The 16,299-nt window shown below is 41.4% G+C and overlaps 1 protein-coding gene and 1 long non-coding RNA gene across 2 annotated transcripts in view; both read left to right on the forward strand.

Moving 5' to 3' along the window:
- The first annotated feature begins 3,344 nt into the window (after window positions 1–3,344).
- On the forward strand, window positions 3,345–5,481 carry dmrta2 (DMRT-like family A2). The gene is made up of 2 exons (XM_031307501.2): window positions 3,345–3,807; window positions 4,438–5,481. Exons 1-2 carry the CDS (start codon window positions 3,345–3,347, stop codon window positions 5,325–5,327), a joined length of 1,353 nt encoding a protein of 450 aa, XP_031163361.2. The 3' UTR covers window positions 5,328–5,481.
- Window positions 5,482–8,752: 3,271 nt separating this feature from the next.
- The window catches only part of LOC118496336, a 16,595-nt gene continuing 9,048 nt past the window's right edge, over window positions 8,753–16,299 (forward strand). Inside the window, exons 1-2 of the long non-coding RNA XR_004898897.1 lie at window positions 8,753–8,915; window positions 10,962–11,047. This is a non-coding gene — a long non-coding RNA (uncharacterized LOC118496336). The remainder of the gene's footprint in view (window positions 8,916–10,961; window positions 11,048–16,299) is intronic.

A 16,299-nucleotide genomic window follows, 5' to 3' on the forward strand; every position in this document is an offset into this window, starting at 1 on the left:
TAAAAGGGTGTTAAAAACCCACTCGTCTGTAGCCTTCCTGAAAGAAATGAAAGCATCGCATAGTTTTTTTGATGCATAGGCCTAATGAAGTGGTTAAAAGAATGTTGGATTTTCTAAGTGCTCACAGTCACTTTTAATTGCGCGGGGGGCATTTTTAATTGGGCAAGGAGGAATAGTGAACATAATCCCTATCATAATGCATATTTTTCCAAATGTAAGCTCAGCCAAACTAAAACGATGACTATAAAACCCCGAAGCAGCAAGGCTTACACGCCTTGGATGAAATCAGAGTTTAACCGGAGCCGGTGTTCATTTAAGTGGGCACCCTTCAGAATTAATTAACTTGTGATAATATTAAACACAGAGTCGTAATAGTTATCTATGGACATATACGTATGGCTCAATAGACACTAAACAAGTTAAGTAATTTTCACTTAAAATCCACTCTTATCAGCAGTGGAAATTGATGATAAATCAGCTCAAGTTTCCCCACAGGAATCTCAGTCAATTGTCTCTTTTTTGTTTTGTCTCGGCCTGTGCAACACTGAGCAGTCACACCAATGAGAAGGACAGGCTGTTTTATTTTTAAATCATTCATCCTGAGGTGACAGCATACGCCTATAATCTCTCCAATGAGCGCTGGGCCTTCTCTGCAGTTTGCAACTATCACTTTACCACGCAGGACGGGCAATTTTCATCTGAGTGAGACCGTCGCCCATGCAGATAATTACTTTGAATGTCAAAAAGATGTAGTTTTAATATCGTCTCTATTAGCCTGTTGGCTAGGTAATTAAGGTGCAGATGACGGCGGCGAGGGAAACAGATGGCATTTGCTTACAGTGATTCAGAAAGTAAACAATGAGCCTGGGAGGGGAGAGAGGCAGGGCTGCACACCGAGCAGCCATCCTTCATCAGCTTTCAAGTTGTTGTTCTTTACTAAGACTGTTGTTATCATCCTCCAAGGGACTGACAATTGTTGATTAAAAAAAAAAAAAAAAAAAAAAAAAGCATCTATACCTTTTTAATCTGAATTCAAATGCCTGCATGCCATATCTCCTGAGTGAACAGGTGAGGAAGCAGGTTTGCGCGAGTTGCCCTTTTGTAGCTCTGCGCGGCGTGGACTCCTCAAATCTCTTCTCAAATCTCCGGAAGCATTATCGTTAGTCCTAGGAGGACGACACACCACCCAACGCTAATTCTGTTAAGTGATGATGATAATGATGATAAGACAGAGAAAATAATTTGTAAATGCTATTATTTTTCTTTCACGGGCATAAAGTTTAATGAAAGAGGGAGAAAAAAAAAGATTTGGAAAACCGGGCATACAGAAACCTCTCTCCTTTCTTCAGCCGCAATACTGATTTTTTTGTTATTAATATTATTATATCCGAATAGGGCGATTCATTCTAACCTGTGAACGGCATGAGACACCTTCATTTAATTAGACATTAATCAGACTTTCGTATTCTTGTTACGTAATAATAACAACAACCAAAATACTAACAGACTATTAATAGGTTAATAATAATGATTATAATAATATGTTTAGCTGAGAATAAATAATGATAAAAGTTATGCTGAAATAATATAGGCTACAATAATATTAATTTTAATTATAATAACCATACTAACAAGAACACACATTTATTTCTAGGAATCTGCGTTTAAATAAATATTTTGTTCAACAATAATTACAAATGTGGAATGTTTTATTTCTGTAATGTATTAAATAGCCTAATGCAACGTGTGTTTTCATAAAGCAAAAGCGGAGCAAACAAATGTGTTAAATTGTTTTAAACAATTGTGTTATTGTGCGGCACTGGTTAGACTGGTTAGACTGGTTAGACTGGTTAGACTGCTCAGAGGAAAATCGAAAAATGAGCAACAATTTTTTTTTTTTTATTCAAATAATCTTTTGAAAATGTGCCAAAGAGAATAAAAGTTATTATAGCCTACATAAGTTGTATTTGAGATATTGTCACATTACATTTGAAAAACGAAATAACTACACAGAAAAGCTGTGGTTGGGCATGCTGGTTTCATTAATTACTCCACACAACGAAAATGAGTTCATTTAGCTATCCAAAAATAATATTTCCAAATATTATAAAATACATCCAAATTGTTATTTTGGTATAGTATAAACGAAGCGTAAGGTTGTATGGTTACTTCTCTTTAATAGACTTAACTAAATACATGTTTAAACGGCTATAGCTACAAATTAAAAATTCAAACAGATTTCGTTACATGTAGGCTAGCGACCACGAGACATGTTATAATTTGGACAGGGTTCATCACTCCGTAGTTTTCCTGTAGCCGAGTGAACCGTGCACATCAACCATTTAGCTTCACTCATGCAGTCAATAACCCTCTGCAAATATAGACTTTTTTTTCTGACAGATCAAATTTCGCCTCCTCTTGAATCAATAAAATAAATAATACTTACCTTCCAGGTTGATGAGATTACAGTCACTCACGCATCATCTTTATTTTATAAGTCTGGTATTCTAGTCTGTTATTAGTAGTAGGCCTATAAACACATCACCAGAATGGAGACTTCATAACAATCATGTCGCCAAATGATACAAATATTTCTTGTGAAATATAGTTCTTGGAAGGGATGAACATGTTCCTTCATTTTTATGGCTATTATTAATTTGTCTGTGTTCTGTTTGACAGCATACCGCTGCATGTTAAAGCTGAATAAATGGAAAAACACAGCCTATTGTTTTAAACCTATAAAATCATCGATTTTAGCTTTCCGGGAACTCCCTTCAGATTCTTAACACTTGATATTTGGAATAAGAACTCAGGTAGACACAGTTGAAAAAAGAGGCAAGCCAATCAGATTGCTCCTTCCCCCTTTGGCCAATGACAGACGCCACATTGTTGTCAAATTTGTCTAATGAAAACGTAGGGGCAACAATAGAGAGGGGAGAGAGGGACCTGTATCCACTGACAATCTCTGGAGGAAGTTAGTGTCTCAGGCTGTGGCGAGTAGCAACCTCGGCTCCTCCTGGACAGTTTAAACTTTCTGTCGGGGAGGAATGATCTCTCCTCTAGGCTCCTGCTCTTTTCGGATTTTAACTCGACATTATCTTCATCTTTTTGCTTCTTCTGCAGACTCCTTAAACAGTCTACTTTAGAGTTTCGGTCATAGTTTTTTTTTCTTGCACCATATTCTCATCAGTAGAAAGACATCGTTGACTTCACCTGTTGCCCAGAGATGTTGAGAACCGCTGAGCAGATGTGAAAGGCTCAACACTAGCATAACTAAAACAACTCGTTCAAAAGAAAGCCGTTTTCTAGATTATAGTTCAGTTACATCAGTGAGGAACACGGGCATGGATCTGAGACCGGAGCACCCCACAGTGTCCTCTGCCTCTCAAGTCCACCCAGGAGCCGCAGCAGCGGCAGCAGCAGCAGCCTCCATCCCGGTGTCCATGGCCAGCAGCCTTCTGCGCGGCCCTCCGCTCATCTTGCGCGCCGCGGACAAGTACCCGCGCACCCCGAAGTGTGCCCGCTGCAGGAACCACGGCGTGGTTTCCGCACTGAAGGGTCACAAGCGCTACTGCCGCTGGAAGGACTGTATGTGCGCCAAGTGCACATTGATCGCAGAGAGGCAGCGAGTGATGGCAGCGCAAGTGGCGCTGCGGCGGCAGCAGGCGCAGGAGGAGAACGAAGCCCGAGAGCTGCAGCTGCTCTACGGCACGGCGGAGGGACTCGCCCTGGCCGCCGCCAACGGCATCATCCCACCGCGTCCAAACTACGAGGTGTTTACCTCTGTCAACAGCGAGAGTAACTCAGGTGAGTGGAGCAGCGTTATGCATTAAAGAAGAAAAAGTGCAGTTCTTGTTGTTTTTATTAGAGCAGTGAAGCCTAAAAACCTCTGGCTTCAGTTTTAAAATCACCGTGAAACACAGGAAACAGAAGACCTAATAGTCAAAAGAACTTAAGTTCAAATGGGCAATCTCAATAAGTAGGCCTATAGCCTAATACTGATTTTTCCGCTCATTTAGCCTGTATTAAACTTGAATGGCATGTGTTGGTGAGCTTGCAATTTGTTTGCTAAGACACTGATTAGTAGCCTAGATAGATTTTGTTTAGCATGTTACTATATAAAAAAAACATTGGTGCCTTTATCAGGTAGGCCTAGCCTATTCTACGTTAAGACTGTCTCGGTAACAGCTGTTGCAGTTTGAGGGTTCGCTAGGCTACTGTAACTACTGTAACAAACTTTTTCTTTTTCCTAACCCTAATTGCTGCCTCTTTTATCTCTGTGATTTAGTTTAGACTCTTGACCTATGTTGCCGTTTAATTCACAGGTTATGACTTTCTATCAGGTCTACTCAGCCCATAGGCTACTGTAACATTCATATGTTGGGCTATTTTTGGACCCCCATCTAACACACTGTGATGTTCTGATTGTGTCAACAGAGTCAAGTATCCAGAAGTATGAGCTGTTTTCAAAGAGCCAGCTGTCCGGATCCGCCACCTCTCAGCAGTCTGCTATGGGGAAACCGGCGTCTACCGAAAATGACTCGGCCCCGGGCATGTCGTCCCCAGACGGCCGACATGGAGGCTCGGGTTCAGAGAACGGAGACAGCGAGTCTTTCATCAGCTCGCCGGTCTCCAAGCCTTTAAAAGACGGAGGGGAAACTCCTGGCTCCGTCAGCTCCATTGCCTCTGATTCCGGCTCTGAGACCGACAAAGACGATCAGGAGCCCTCCCCTTCCTCTGCGGCCTCCCGGCACATGAACGCCATCGACATCCTGACCCGAGTGTTCCCCAGCCACAAGCGGAGCGTCCTGGAGCTCGTCCTGCAAGGCTGCGGTAAGGACGTGGTACAGGCCATCGAGCAGATCCTCAACAACAGCGGCGCTCAGAGCTCCAACAAGGCCGGGACAGCTGAGACGTGGACGGCCGAGAGGGTGCTCCAAAACGCACAGCAGCCTCCGCCGTCCTCCGCATCCACAACCGCCCCGACGAGGCCCATGTTACCCGGAGCCATGACGCTCAGTAACCGCTCTGCATTTTCTCCTCTCCAGCCAAACTCCCCGCACTTCGGCGCCGACCCCAGCACCTATCCTTTGGGCACCCACCTGGGACTGAACCCTCTGCGGCTGGCCTACTCTGCGCACAGCCGGGGACTGGCTTTCATGACGCCCTACTCCACCACCGGGTTGATGCCAACCCTGGGCTTCAGACCCCCGATAGACTATGCCTTTAGTGACCTGATAAGGGACAGGACAATGTTACACAAGGAGCAAGGCTATGCCAGCGGTCTGTACGGGCCCTTGGTCAACAACACGCCGGAAAAACAGTGAGACTGGTGGACTGACCACAGAGACACATTACATTGTATTTGTAGCCACAAGTGTTGAATGTTCTGGCGAAAATCTGTGATGTGTTTTGACTACAGGCTACTGTACATAATAGGATTATCTGGCTTGTAGTCAAATGGTCTGAGATAAAGAAGAAAAAAAACTAAACTCGCTTATGTGTAATTTTCAAAAATAATTTTATATGTTGGACTAAGAAAGTTTGGATGACATTCCCCAGGTATGAAGTTGATCAATAAAATAGAGTGAAGCTGAAAATATTTATAGATTCCAAAATAAATCACAACGAAGCTGGGAAAGTAAAAAAGTAAACCCAGCACAAACTGAAACTATACACGTGCTTTTATGACTAAATTATGTCAATTCTGCAGGATTTAAAATAAAGTAAGAGTTATGACCTGTTTAAAGCCCATCACATTTCTCAGCTGGTTGGTGAAACTGAAGTGCATATGATGTTTAAAATCAAACTTTAAATATGCATTTCTCTCACACGCGGGATATTAAATGAGTCAAAATTAAGTTATTATAACATGTAGATGACGGATATTAACCCTATTTCCTGATGTACAAGTTGAACTAATGATGTGTAAATGCCACCCCTTTTTTCTTATGTCTTATTTCACTTATCTCGTCTATTTGTTTAGTTAATTTCCAACTGCCTGTATTAAATATTGCATTTGGTAATATGCTATATTTGACTTTCATTTATCCGGTAGTCAGCTCAATTTTTTGTGACAAAGTGCTGGATCAAGTCAGTTCATCTTCAAATGTTACAAGCTGTGCTGTCACATTGTATGAATATGCTGGAAATAAATGTTATTTTAACGAAAGTGGAAAAGTAGAATTATTTTGTGTTGAGACTGGTATAGAATATACCATCCAATATACCATCCAACACATTTGAATTTGTGAAGGGTGCATCAAAAACCATAAACTAAAATCCTTCCAAATATGTGAGCTATTTTGGCCTCAGGTGGGTAAAACTCTTGTTTCTGACAGCAAATCTACAGAGGTCTGCTAGCAGGTGTTTACTGGTAAAGAAGATAGATAGATAGATAGATAGATATATAGATAGATAGATAGATAGATAGATAGATAGATAGATAGATAGATAATTGCACATACATTACTGACTGCAGTCTGTTCTTGCTAAATAGAAATAATCTGGATTCTACAGAATCTCAATAAAGTAGACAAACATAAAACAGAAGTTTTTTTTAACAAAGTGTCAACAGCACGGATGAATCGTGAAGCACCACATTGCACACATTTCATAAAGTGTGTTTATTTGAGCGCCTAAACATTTCATAAAAGAAATGTTGGCTCCGGAATAGAAAAACAATCTTTTAGTGACAATATGTTTTTTTTTTCTTCTTCCTCCTCTTAAGTAACATGCACGAGGTTCTATACAGTAGCCTGGCTGTGAAGGAGTGATAAAATATTGTTTTTACTTTTCGTCAGGAGCGTTAACACATCACAACCAGCCAGCGGGCCAGTTTCAGCTGATGGACATCCGAAGGCCTTTTTGGGTTTGTACCAATTAATCCTAGTGTTAGATTAGACTAACTCTTCGTTATTACATTAGATAAAATAGCCTACTCATAAAGTAGGCCCATTTTTTGCACAAAACAAATACAATAGCCACCGCAGTGACATTCGAGAAAAAAAAACCGTAATACGGTGTGAAGTTTGAGCTCATTCATTTCAGTGTAAGACAATTAGACTGGTGAAGGAATTCAAAATTAGTCTATTTTCAGTTTAAAAGTAAAGCTTTATTTATTTTCCAACCAAATCTAAAATGTAGAAATGTGAATAACTGTGTATTATAAGGAATGGGAAGAATGAAGAAACCCACCTAAACATTTGTTTTGGGGGAAACCTAAATCCTGTATGAATCCTTCTCCCATTAAAAACATTAAAATAACATTATTCTATTAATAATGATGCCTTAGTGGACACGACTGTTTTGCCGCTCGTTACAGAGATGACAACACTTTCTCCACCTCCAGAGAAATCTCCCCATATCATAAAGGCAGTGGCGCCACCTGCAGGTCAACCAATGTCAGTACCAAGCCGTTTGTCCAACTACGTTTACATTCCAGCTTCAATTAAATGTTTAACACAGATTGGTTGAGCTCAGCGGTAGAAGCAGATCTGAACAAGGGGACCATAAAGCGTGTAGCTCTGAACTGAATCAGCTGTGGGCAATAGAACTGGAGCAAACACCTGCAGGAGGGCCCACAGTGCATAATAAACGTTTGCTGCTTAACTGGCACAAAATAGTGATATATAAAAATACCTTCCATCCTGTCAATCTGTCAATTTACATACAGCAATACACATACAGTAGATCTATAGAGAGTGAAAACACATGCATGCAGCCATTTTCTTAGTCGAAATCAGTATATATATATATATATATATATATATATATATATATATATATATATATATATATATATATATATATGCAACGTTACTTTTGTGACACATTGGAGTTAAAATATCTTAAATATCGCATCCCTTAAACTCATGTTTCCCTCATGCCTTTTCAAATTATGTCAGCAATGTAATGTTCTGGGTACATAGGAACACTAAAAAAAAAACATTTTCACATCATACAGGAAGGTGAATGACAGTAGAGAAAAATGTGAAAGACAATTAAGCTGGAAGGGCCATGCAGAATCTGTAGACATCCAGCAAATCAGCCCTGGGAAATCAAATGATCAGAGTACTGTTGAGGCTGCTGTGCAAGATGTTGACTCCCTTCGTATTGATACAGCTGTGTGTAGCACAGACAGCACCACTAGATGACAGTCTTGTCTAACAAATAGCATTATGTAGAACGCTATAAAATACCGGTATTACACATGACAAACAAATCTGTTAGAGGCACAATACATAGCTCACAGTTGGACCATTTAGCTGCCTGCGTTATAAGATGTGGTTGCTGCAAAGTTTGGAGTTTTAAACACAATTTAAACCATCAAGTGTAAGGATATACATTATGTTTAAAATGTGTTTAGTTTTTGTTTCAGTTACATTCATTAACAAAGCTTGATTAGCAGGACCACGTTTTATTTTTGTACGCGTGTAAACATACATTACACACTTCAGGTGCAAGCTTGGATTTTGATTTGGGTGCTACAGAACATACAGTGTCCTCTGCCGGCCACTTGTGTGCATGGCACTTAGTAAGAGCGTTGGAGCTCTTCTGCCAAACCTGAACAGGATTAGCCTTGTTGTTGGCCTAATTAAGCAGATTCAACAGTGTTTGTCTTAACTACATTTTTCGTCAACGATATTGCATGTTGATATCGCCAGCGTTTAATGACGGCGGTGCTGTCTCGTCATTATTATCGCTAACGAATTGTAACACTTCAGCAGAGGTATTCATTTCCAAACTATAAAGTTAAAGTAGGCCTATGGATTTAATTTGCTGACGGTAATGATATTAGCGTTATACTGTAAGTTAGCAGCACACCTAAACAACCCCGGACCCAGGGAGAGTCATCTCAGTGAGAAGGAGGAAGACAGCTCTCTTTGCTGTGTTGCCAACAGCAGCACCTGACGGTAAACTCCCTGGTTTACATTGTATGGGTTTTAGCCATTATATTTGGAGAAAAAAAAACTGACTGAACTGGCTTTGTTAGTCATTTTATCACAGTGCATATACAACATGTTATATTATGACAGATGTTAGATCCTTGACCCCTGTGGCCCAAGAGTGTGAAATAGAAGGAAAGGAGGAGGCAGGAGCATCAGTTTGGAGAGTAATGATGCTCTGCTACAGTGAATGCACAACTATGTTTTCCATTCCTCTATTCTCTGTGTTCACTAATGAATAATTAGACACTGGCAAATAAATAGCCACAGGCTCCCAGAGTGCTGCAGAGAGAGAGAGAGAGAGAAATCCATTTAGGTTATTACTCCATAAAACCGATTTTCATTTTCGGAGCCGCTGTTTGGTTTACTGTCAGAATAACAAATAGATAACTGCAAAACAAACATTGAGACAAAAACAATTGTGCACATCCTGCACTGAATTTAGAGTCTTGACTCTTGCAGCCTAGTAAACTCACAGGAAAATAGATAAACAAATGAACAAAATAAATAAATGTATGCAAGTCTACAGTATACATATATACACATATACAGCAGACATTTTACAGTTTTGCTGGCTCACCAACAGTAGTGTAGTTTCAAAAATAAAGCTACCAGTGTTAAAATAACTAAAAACTGTCGCTACAAGCAGGAGTTGAACTCATCTCCACTAACATCCACTGCTTCATATTATAAGACAGCTGCTATTGTGTGATTAAATGGCGCTTTCTCAAAAAAAATTAATAAGAATTTCTTGTCATTTAGCACAACATAACAAATGACCCTGAAGCCTTTGGGGTCCCTTAGAGTTTGGGGTCCCGGGCAGTTTCCCACTTTCCACTGTGAGTGAACGGTTTTGAGAACTGCGGTGTTTCCCATTGTCAAATAAAATGTCCGAAGTATGTATAAGTGTGACTGAGGGAAGAAAGGAAGATGAAAGCACAGGCAAAAGGTTGAATGTATGTGTGTGTGTGTGTGTGTGTGAGGGGTCTTGTGCCTGAGCAGTCAGGTGAGGAGTATCGAACGTGGGCTCCTCGCTCTATGCGTTAATAACAAAACACCCTTGGATGGTATTGATTCGGGAATCTCATTCCCATCTGTCCTTCGAAGGGTCCTTTCATCATTCTGCCCCGCAGAGCGCCCTTTACCATTGTCAACTCCTCCACATTGAACCTTTCCTTTCTCTCAAACCTTCTCTCCATCACACGTGGCATCTCTTCCACGTCAAAGCTGCTACTTGGTTAAAACCTCTGTTTTCCTGTGGCGTGTCAACGCAAGTTTTCCGACCAGGATACACAGCGTTGCTCATGATATGGGTTTTGTGCAGGTTTAAAGGTCCCATGGCAGGAACATTTCACTTTATGAGGTTTTTCAACATTAATATGAGTTCCCCTAGCCTGCCTATGGTCCCCCAGTGGCTAGAAATGGCGATAGGTGTAAACCAAGCCCTGGGTATCCTGCTCTGCCTTTGAGATAATGAAAGCTCAGATGGTCCAATCTGGAATCTTCCCTTTATGACCTCATAAGGGGAAAGGTTACCTCACCTTTCTCTGCTTTGCCCATCCAGAGAATTTGGCCCGCCCATGAGAAAGAGACATCATGGCTTGCAAACGAGCGAAGCATGGCAGTTGGTCAAGGCCACACCCCCACCCTCCACCTTGCCCCCCCCCTCTCCTCCTCAATAGCATTTAAAGCTACAGACATAGAAATGGCACGTCCTAAGGAAAGCTCATTGTGGGACTGGCTCGTAGTGGCTGTAATTCTGCACCAAGGCTGAATTTCGGGAAAGAGACTTAAGATAAAGTATTAGGGGACCACTAAAGCCTATATAAAAGCATCCGAAAAGCAGCATGTCATAGGACCTTTAACAGTGTCAGTTGGTAAAGAAAAAAAACACTGAACAAATGGGCTATCTGTCAGTTTTCTGTGGCACATATCTGCAGATTAAATGTCTTGCAATTATACAAAAATGCATGTAAATTTTGTAAGCTAAACATTTTTATGTTTTGTCCTCAGAATCTGCAATTGACATGATGCGACTGTCCACTACATTGTGTGACGTTTCCAAGAGGCAGCAACTGGCAACTGTAAAGGAATTCCAGGTAGGCAAATATGCTCAGCACGTGGCCTAAATTGGGATGAATGACATTCTGCAATACAGAGAGTCAACACAGGCCAACACCTCACCTCAATGCTGCTAACTGGAGTTAATTCCAAAGTTGTCAAGTTGCCAAGTCAGCAACTCTATAAATTCTGGCCAAATCAAGTGGCCATATATGGGCTAGAACTTTGGCTGGATATACCTGTTTGGGTTGTGTGTGTTGGGCCTTTTGTTGTCTCCAAGTTCCCATCATGTACAGTGCAGCACATTTTGTGGCAGCTTCATTATGTTTTTCCCAGAGACACAGAAACCACCCAATATTCTTAAGGCCGTTACAGACCAACCAGACGGCCGACCGTTGGCAGAAAAGGCAGTTGGACTGATCAGTCGATCAAAGCGACGAGGCGTAATACGTCTCCATAACAGCAGGCGGCGCTAATCTGTATTGTCGCCCAAAAAATGAAAACCAGAAGCTGATTGGACAAACGCGTCACGTGGGTCTGGCTGCTGCTTCCGGAGTTTGGATTTTTCAACCGGCCATTAATGGCGACTCATTCAGAATACGATCTCATATTGTACTAAAATAGTTCACCGAAACGTGTTTCTGAAAACATTTTAAGCTAGAAATAGGCCATGCAGTTGCTGAATCTGTCTTTATTTCAGATCGACAAAGGCCAGTTTAAAAGATTTTCGTCAGATTTCGAGAAGCTTAGTCCCGCTCATCCCGCTTGCCATTTCCGGGTGAGTCCTGACTGCCCTGTCTCCAACTGAGCATGTCAGGTCGGCGAAAATGAAGGCTGATAGCTCCTCCAACGGACGACGGCATGGAACACACCGAACAGACTCGAGTCACTGACCTCGCCAGACTGTCCAACGGCTGATTATCGGCCCGGTTTGTAGCTGCCTTTACACTGAAATACTACCTGACTCCAGGTTGTCTGTCTGTCTATCAGTTAGTTTGGGGTATTTAAATGCAATTTTGTTCATTTGAGCACAGCATGAACAAAAAATGTTAAGGTTTTATTATTATATTTCGACATAGTACCAGGGACGGACTGACAATCTGTGCGTTCGGGAAAAGTCCAGAATGGCCGTCCAACCAATGGCTGTCGGCACAAAAAAGTCTAATAAAGTGATATTAACAGCCAACAGCAGGGGGCGCTAATATGATCACTTATATGCTACGTGTAAAAAAAAAAAAAACTGTAAAAAAAAAAGAGTAGGCCTACAGCATTAGACATGACAATGGCTAGTAGAAAACATAAGGAGAAAGGTGGATGGGAAAAATTCAAAGAAAAGAGGGCCAAGTCTCTAGAGACTGATGCAGCAAAATGCAAAAAGCTCACTGAGCCTGAGCATCCACAGCCTGGTCATGATGAGGGACAGACAGCAGAGTTAATTTCACAGCAGCAAGAGGTACTGGTAAGTGCCAGGAGCAGGACACATTATAATAGGCTGCCTTTATCCCTATCTTAGCGAATTGCATAGTCAGCTATCAACATGGATGTGCATCATGATTATGAAAATTATCGTGCCATTTAGTGCTGTCAAACTTAACATGTTTAATCATTTCTGTTAGGTTAATTTGAAACATTAAACGTGTTAGAAATGAATCGGGGGTTGACTGCGATTTCACTTTGTTGTATATGAGAGGTTGTAGTGAGCTCACTTTTGCTGCTAGGGGACCGCTCGGTATTTATGGAATGGACCGCCGGAGGAAAATAGGAGAGGGTCATGTCTTTTTATTCTTTGTTGAGGGGAGGGTCACCCAACGTTTTTTAGTTTTTGCAGTTGGTGCTAAGTGGAGCGTGTGAGCGCTGATCGCGGTTACGTGTCAGTTAAACTTCTCATCTCCAATCCTATCTGTATTTGTGAGAAGTGGCGCTGTCCTGAGTAGAAAGATAGCCTACTTTACGGCTTTATTATCGAGTTAATAGGCGTGTGTGTTCGTGTTGGCCGCTGTCCATTTCCTTAGGTTCTGAAATGCAAACATTTTTTTTTTAAAGGGCATGCGCCCGTGAGCACCCACGGAGGAAAATAGTTAATCTTATAATGGATATGTGTGTTGAGTTATTTAAACAAATGATTGGGGGAAATAAATGCCTCTATTCCGCGAGTCTCCTGAGAGAGCTCCAGCCAGCTCACAGCGGGTCTGTGAAGGAGGACAGGCCGGGCGGCAAGCCAGCGACCCCGGCAGGCACCCGCCGACTGTCACGTCAGACTGTGGAGCTTCTGAACTCTGATACAGTCAGACCAAATTTGCAATTAGCCATCAATTTTCGTAAAACGGCCCATATTTGAGCTCTACATAGTTGATTTCTCGCATAAAAAAGTCTCAGAAGTGAATTTAGTAATGAAATAGCAGACGAACAATGTATAAAGTTTACAGTTGTTGGCCACAACAACAATCCATGGTTGTTGTGATTGTTGCAGCGCTTTGCACACCAACACATTTTGAATTTCTGATTGGGTGGGCCAGCTGTCAATGCCTGGGTGGGCCAGGCCCAGCTCCGCGCCTGGGTCCCGGGGATTTGAAATTGTGCAAATGACAGCCTTTTCAAGGCATTTGAAAAGGAAGGAGTGGTTAACATGCAAGCTCCCAAGTTGACGCTCGTCTGAGAAATGGAGTTTTGGATAATGTTCAGCTTCGGCAGCTTTACCTATGCTAAAATATACAATGACTGAGGAAGCCTAGTGATGAGTCCATAGCAAACAGTTCATGTGTTGAATTTGTTATTACCCATATTACCCATTGTGCTTTGTTGAATGGTCTCAATGTTTTATTGTTTTATTTCATGTGAATACTAGTTTGCTAGAGGAGTAACTTAGTATTTGAAGTAATGCAGTAATGCAGGAAGTGTACATTTAGTTTCCATGCTTATTGTGTTTCCACAACAATGTTAGTGAGTACATCTACTGAAATGGCCACCATGTTGGTGGAGTGTGATGTGTAAGATGAGAAAGCAGAGGTTAAGTCATGTATGCCATGGTTGTAAAAAAACAGTGGTTATCTGTACATCTTTACCAAGCGCAAACCACATCAAAAGGCACCAATAAATTGTTGGGGAGGGTCATGCCTTTTTTCCCAATTATTTTGGAGGGTCATAGAAAAATGTATTGCTGGCGAAGGGAGGGTCAAGTCTATTTTGACTAAAGAGCCCAAAACTCCTCCGGTAGCCCCTTTAATAAAAAACAAACAGTCCCTAGGATGAAGACTATGGTATTGAATTAAATGGAAAAACATCAGGCATGCATTGGTACCACTCTAAATGTGCTAACAAACAGGGAAGGGGGCTAAATAATTCACCAAATTTAACCAAAGGTTTAACCAAAAAAATCTAGCTTGCACTTTCTGTCTGTCTTCCATCAGAGTGCAGTTTTTCCTTGTCTTTCATTTGCGTTTACTATTGTGGAACTGGCAAAGACCTGGTGGTTGTTTGTAAAAGCTTCACAGACAAAATTAATAGAGCCTAGTCATTTTTATCATTTCACAACCTTAATATGAATCAAAAGTGTAATATGACATTGACAAACTATTAAATAGGTTATTCAATGCTAATTCTTTAACACAAAGCAACACATATCATCAATAATAGCTAATAACCCATCTTTAAAATCATTTGTTTATTCAGGTTGAAGATAGTTGCAGCACAAAAGATGACAGGGAGAGTGCAGGGAAGTGCCAGGATGTCCCAGGATGATCAATTATACTCTGTACTGTTTCATAATTACAAGTTTGTGTAATTTGGGGTTTCTGTAGCCAGTGACATTTCATTATTTGTATTTTATTTTCAATGCAGATGTAATTGTTACGATTTGCTCCTAGTTTGGACCCCAAAAGCAGATTCAGACTCAGACACAACGGATTGGAGTTAGTAGTTTTATTTTTTTTCAGTACTTGCAAGTGAAGAGAGTACAACAAGGTGGTGAGGGTGTAATCCTGGTGAAAGCAGGCGGTATCTGGTGGTGGTGAATTTGTGGCAGGTGCTGGAGACGGAAGAGACACAGGTGAGGATATTTTCAGCAGAGTCACAACAACGGGTCAAAAATCATATTCTTCACTGGAGTTTTAAGCCTGAAGAGTTACCACATGGTGAGCAGAAACAATCCGGCGATGAGTGAGTGGAGAGCCCGGTTTCTTATACTGAGCTTGATGGTAAATGGAAATCAGGTGTGCCTCGTAACAACTGTAGAGCCACGCCCCTGCTGATGAGCACACGCACGCACACACATGCATGCACGCAAGCACACACACACACACACACACACACACACACACACACACACACACACACACACACACACACAGGGGAGGAGACACAGGGAAAGACAGACAGGGAAACAAACAGGAAACACAGAGGGGAATCCAGAGGTCACAGACCAGGCTGTGACAGTAATGGCATTGTACATTTTTTGTTTTTATTTGAAGGCTGAGGCTTCATTAATAAACACAACCCCAATTATCATCATTGGTTTTGAGATTTTACTTGCTGTGAATACCTTGTCTGATAGGCTACAGTATTGTGGCATAGTATCAGGACATCCTGGCTAATATCTGTCGCGCACAGCTAGGGGCGAATGGCCGAATGATGGGCCTATTTTAGCCCCAGTCCATCCCTGCATAATACCGCTCTAGAAGATTACTTAATAATGTGGCACCTAAATGATATTGTACATTCTCATACAAGTAATCAAATTAACAAAAAACTGAATGACAAAGTGAACCTTGTACAGATGTCCCCTTTGCCTGGTTGGTAATCCAACCTTTGCCAAAACCAGCTCAGATTTGGTGTAGTGATGCCAGGACACATCCGAGAGAGCCAACACACATCTGCCATCAACCTGACATGGCTGGCTACCTGGGTCAGTCTTAAAACCAGAAACCAAATTACAATAAAATGTTGTTATATATAACCACATTAGTAAGTAAGTAAAATGTATTTATAAAGCACTTTTCACAGACAGAAATACAATACAGAGTAAGAACATGATACACAATCAGTATTACACAATAATATTGAAAGTGCAGACCAGGTGCATACCGGTCAACCAAACGCCTGTCTAAACAGGTATGTCTTTACCTGCCTTTTGAAAGAATCCACATATACAACAGACCGTAAGGGTGGAGGCAAAACCCCCCATAGTTTAGGTGCTACAAGTCTATATTCACAACGTTCCACTTCTGGGATTGCTCCGTTGCCGACGGAAATTCTGCCGGATTTCACTCTTTTCGGTTGGATGTCCGTTACTTTC

The sequence above is a fragment of the Sander lucioperca genome, chromosome 11 (genome assembly GCF_008315115.2).
Source record: "Sander lucioperca isolate FBNREF2018 chromosome 11, SLUC_FBN_1.2, whole genome shotgun sequence".
Taxonomy (NCBI): Eukaryota; Metazoa; Chordata; class Actinopteri; order Perciformes; family Percidae; genus Sander; species Sander lucioperca.

Excerpts from the sequence above, each read along its gene's own strand:
- dmrta2 (XM_031307501.2), top strand. The coding sequence starts at position 3,345 with ATGGATCTGAGACCGGAGCACCCCACAGTGTCCTCTGCCTCTCAAGTC. Across the intron at positions 3,808-4,437 it reads CAACAGCGAGAGTAACTCAG|AGTCAAGTATCCAGAAGTAT; the intron begins GTGAGTGGAGCA and ends TTGTGTCAACAG.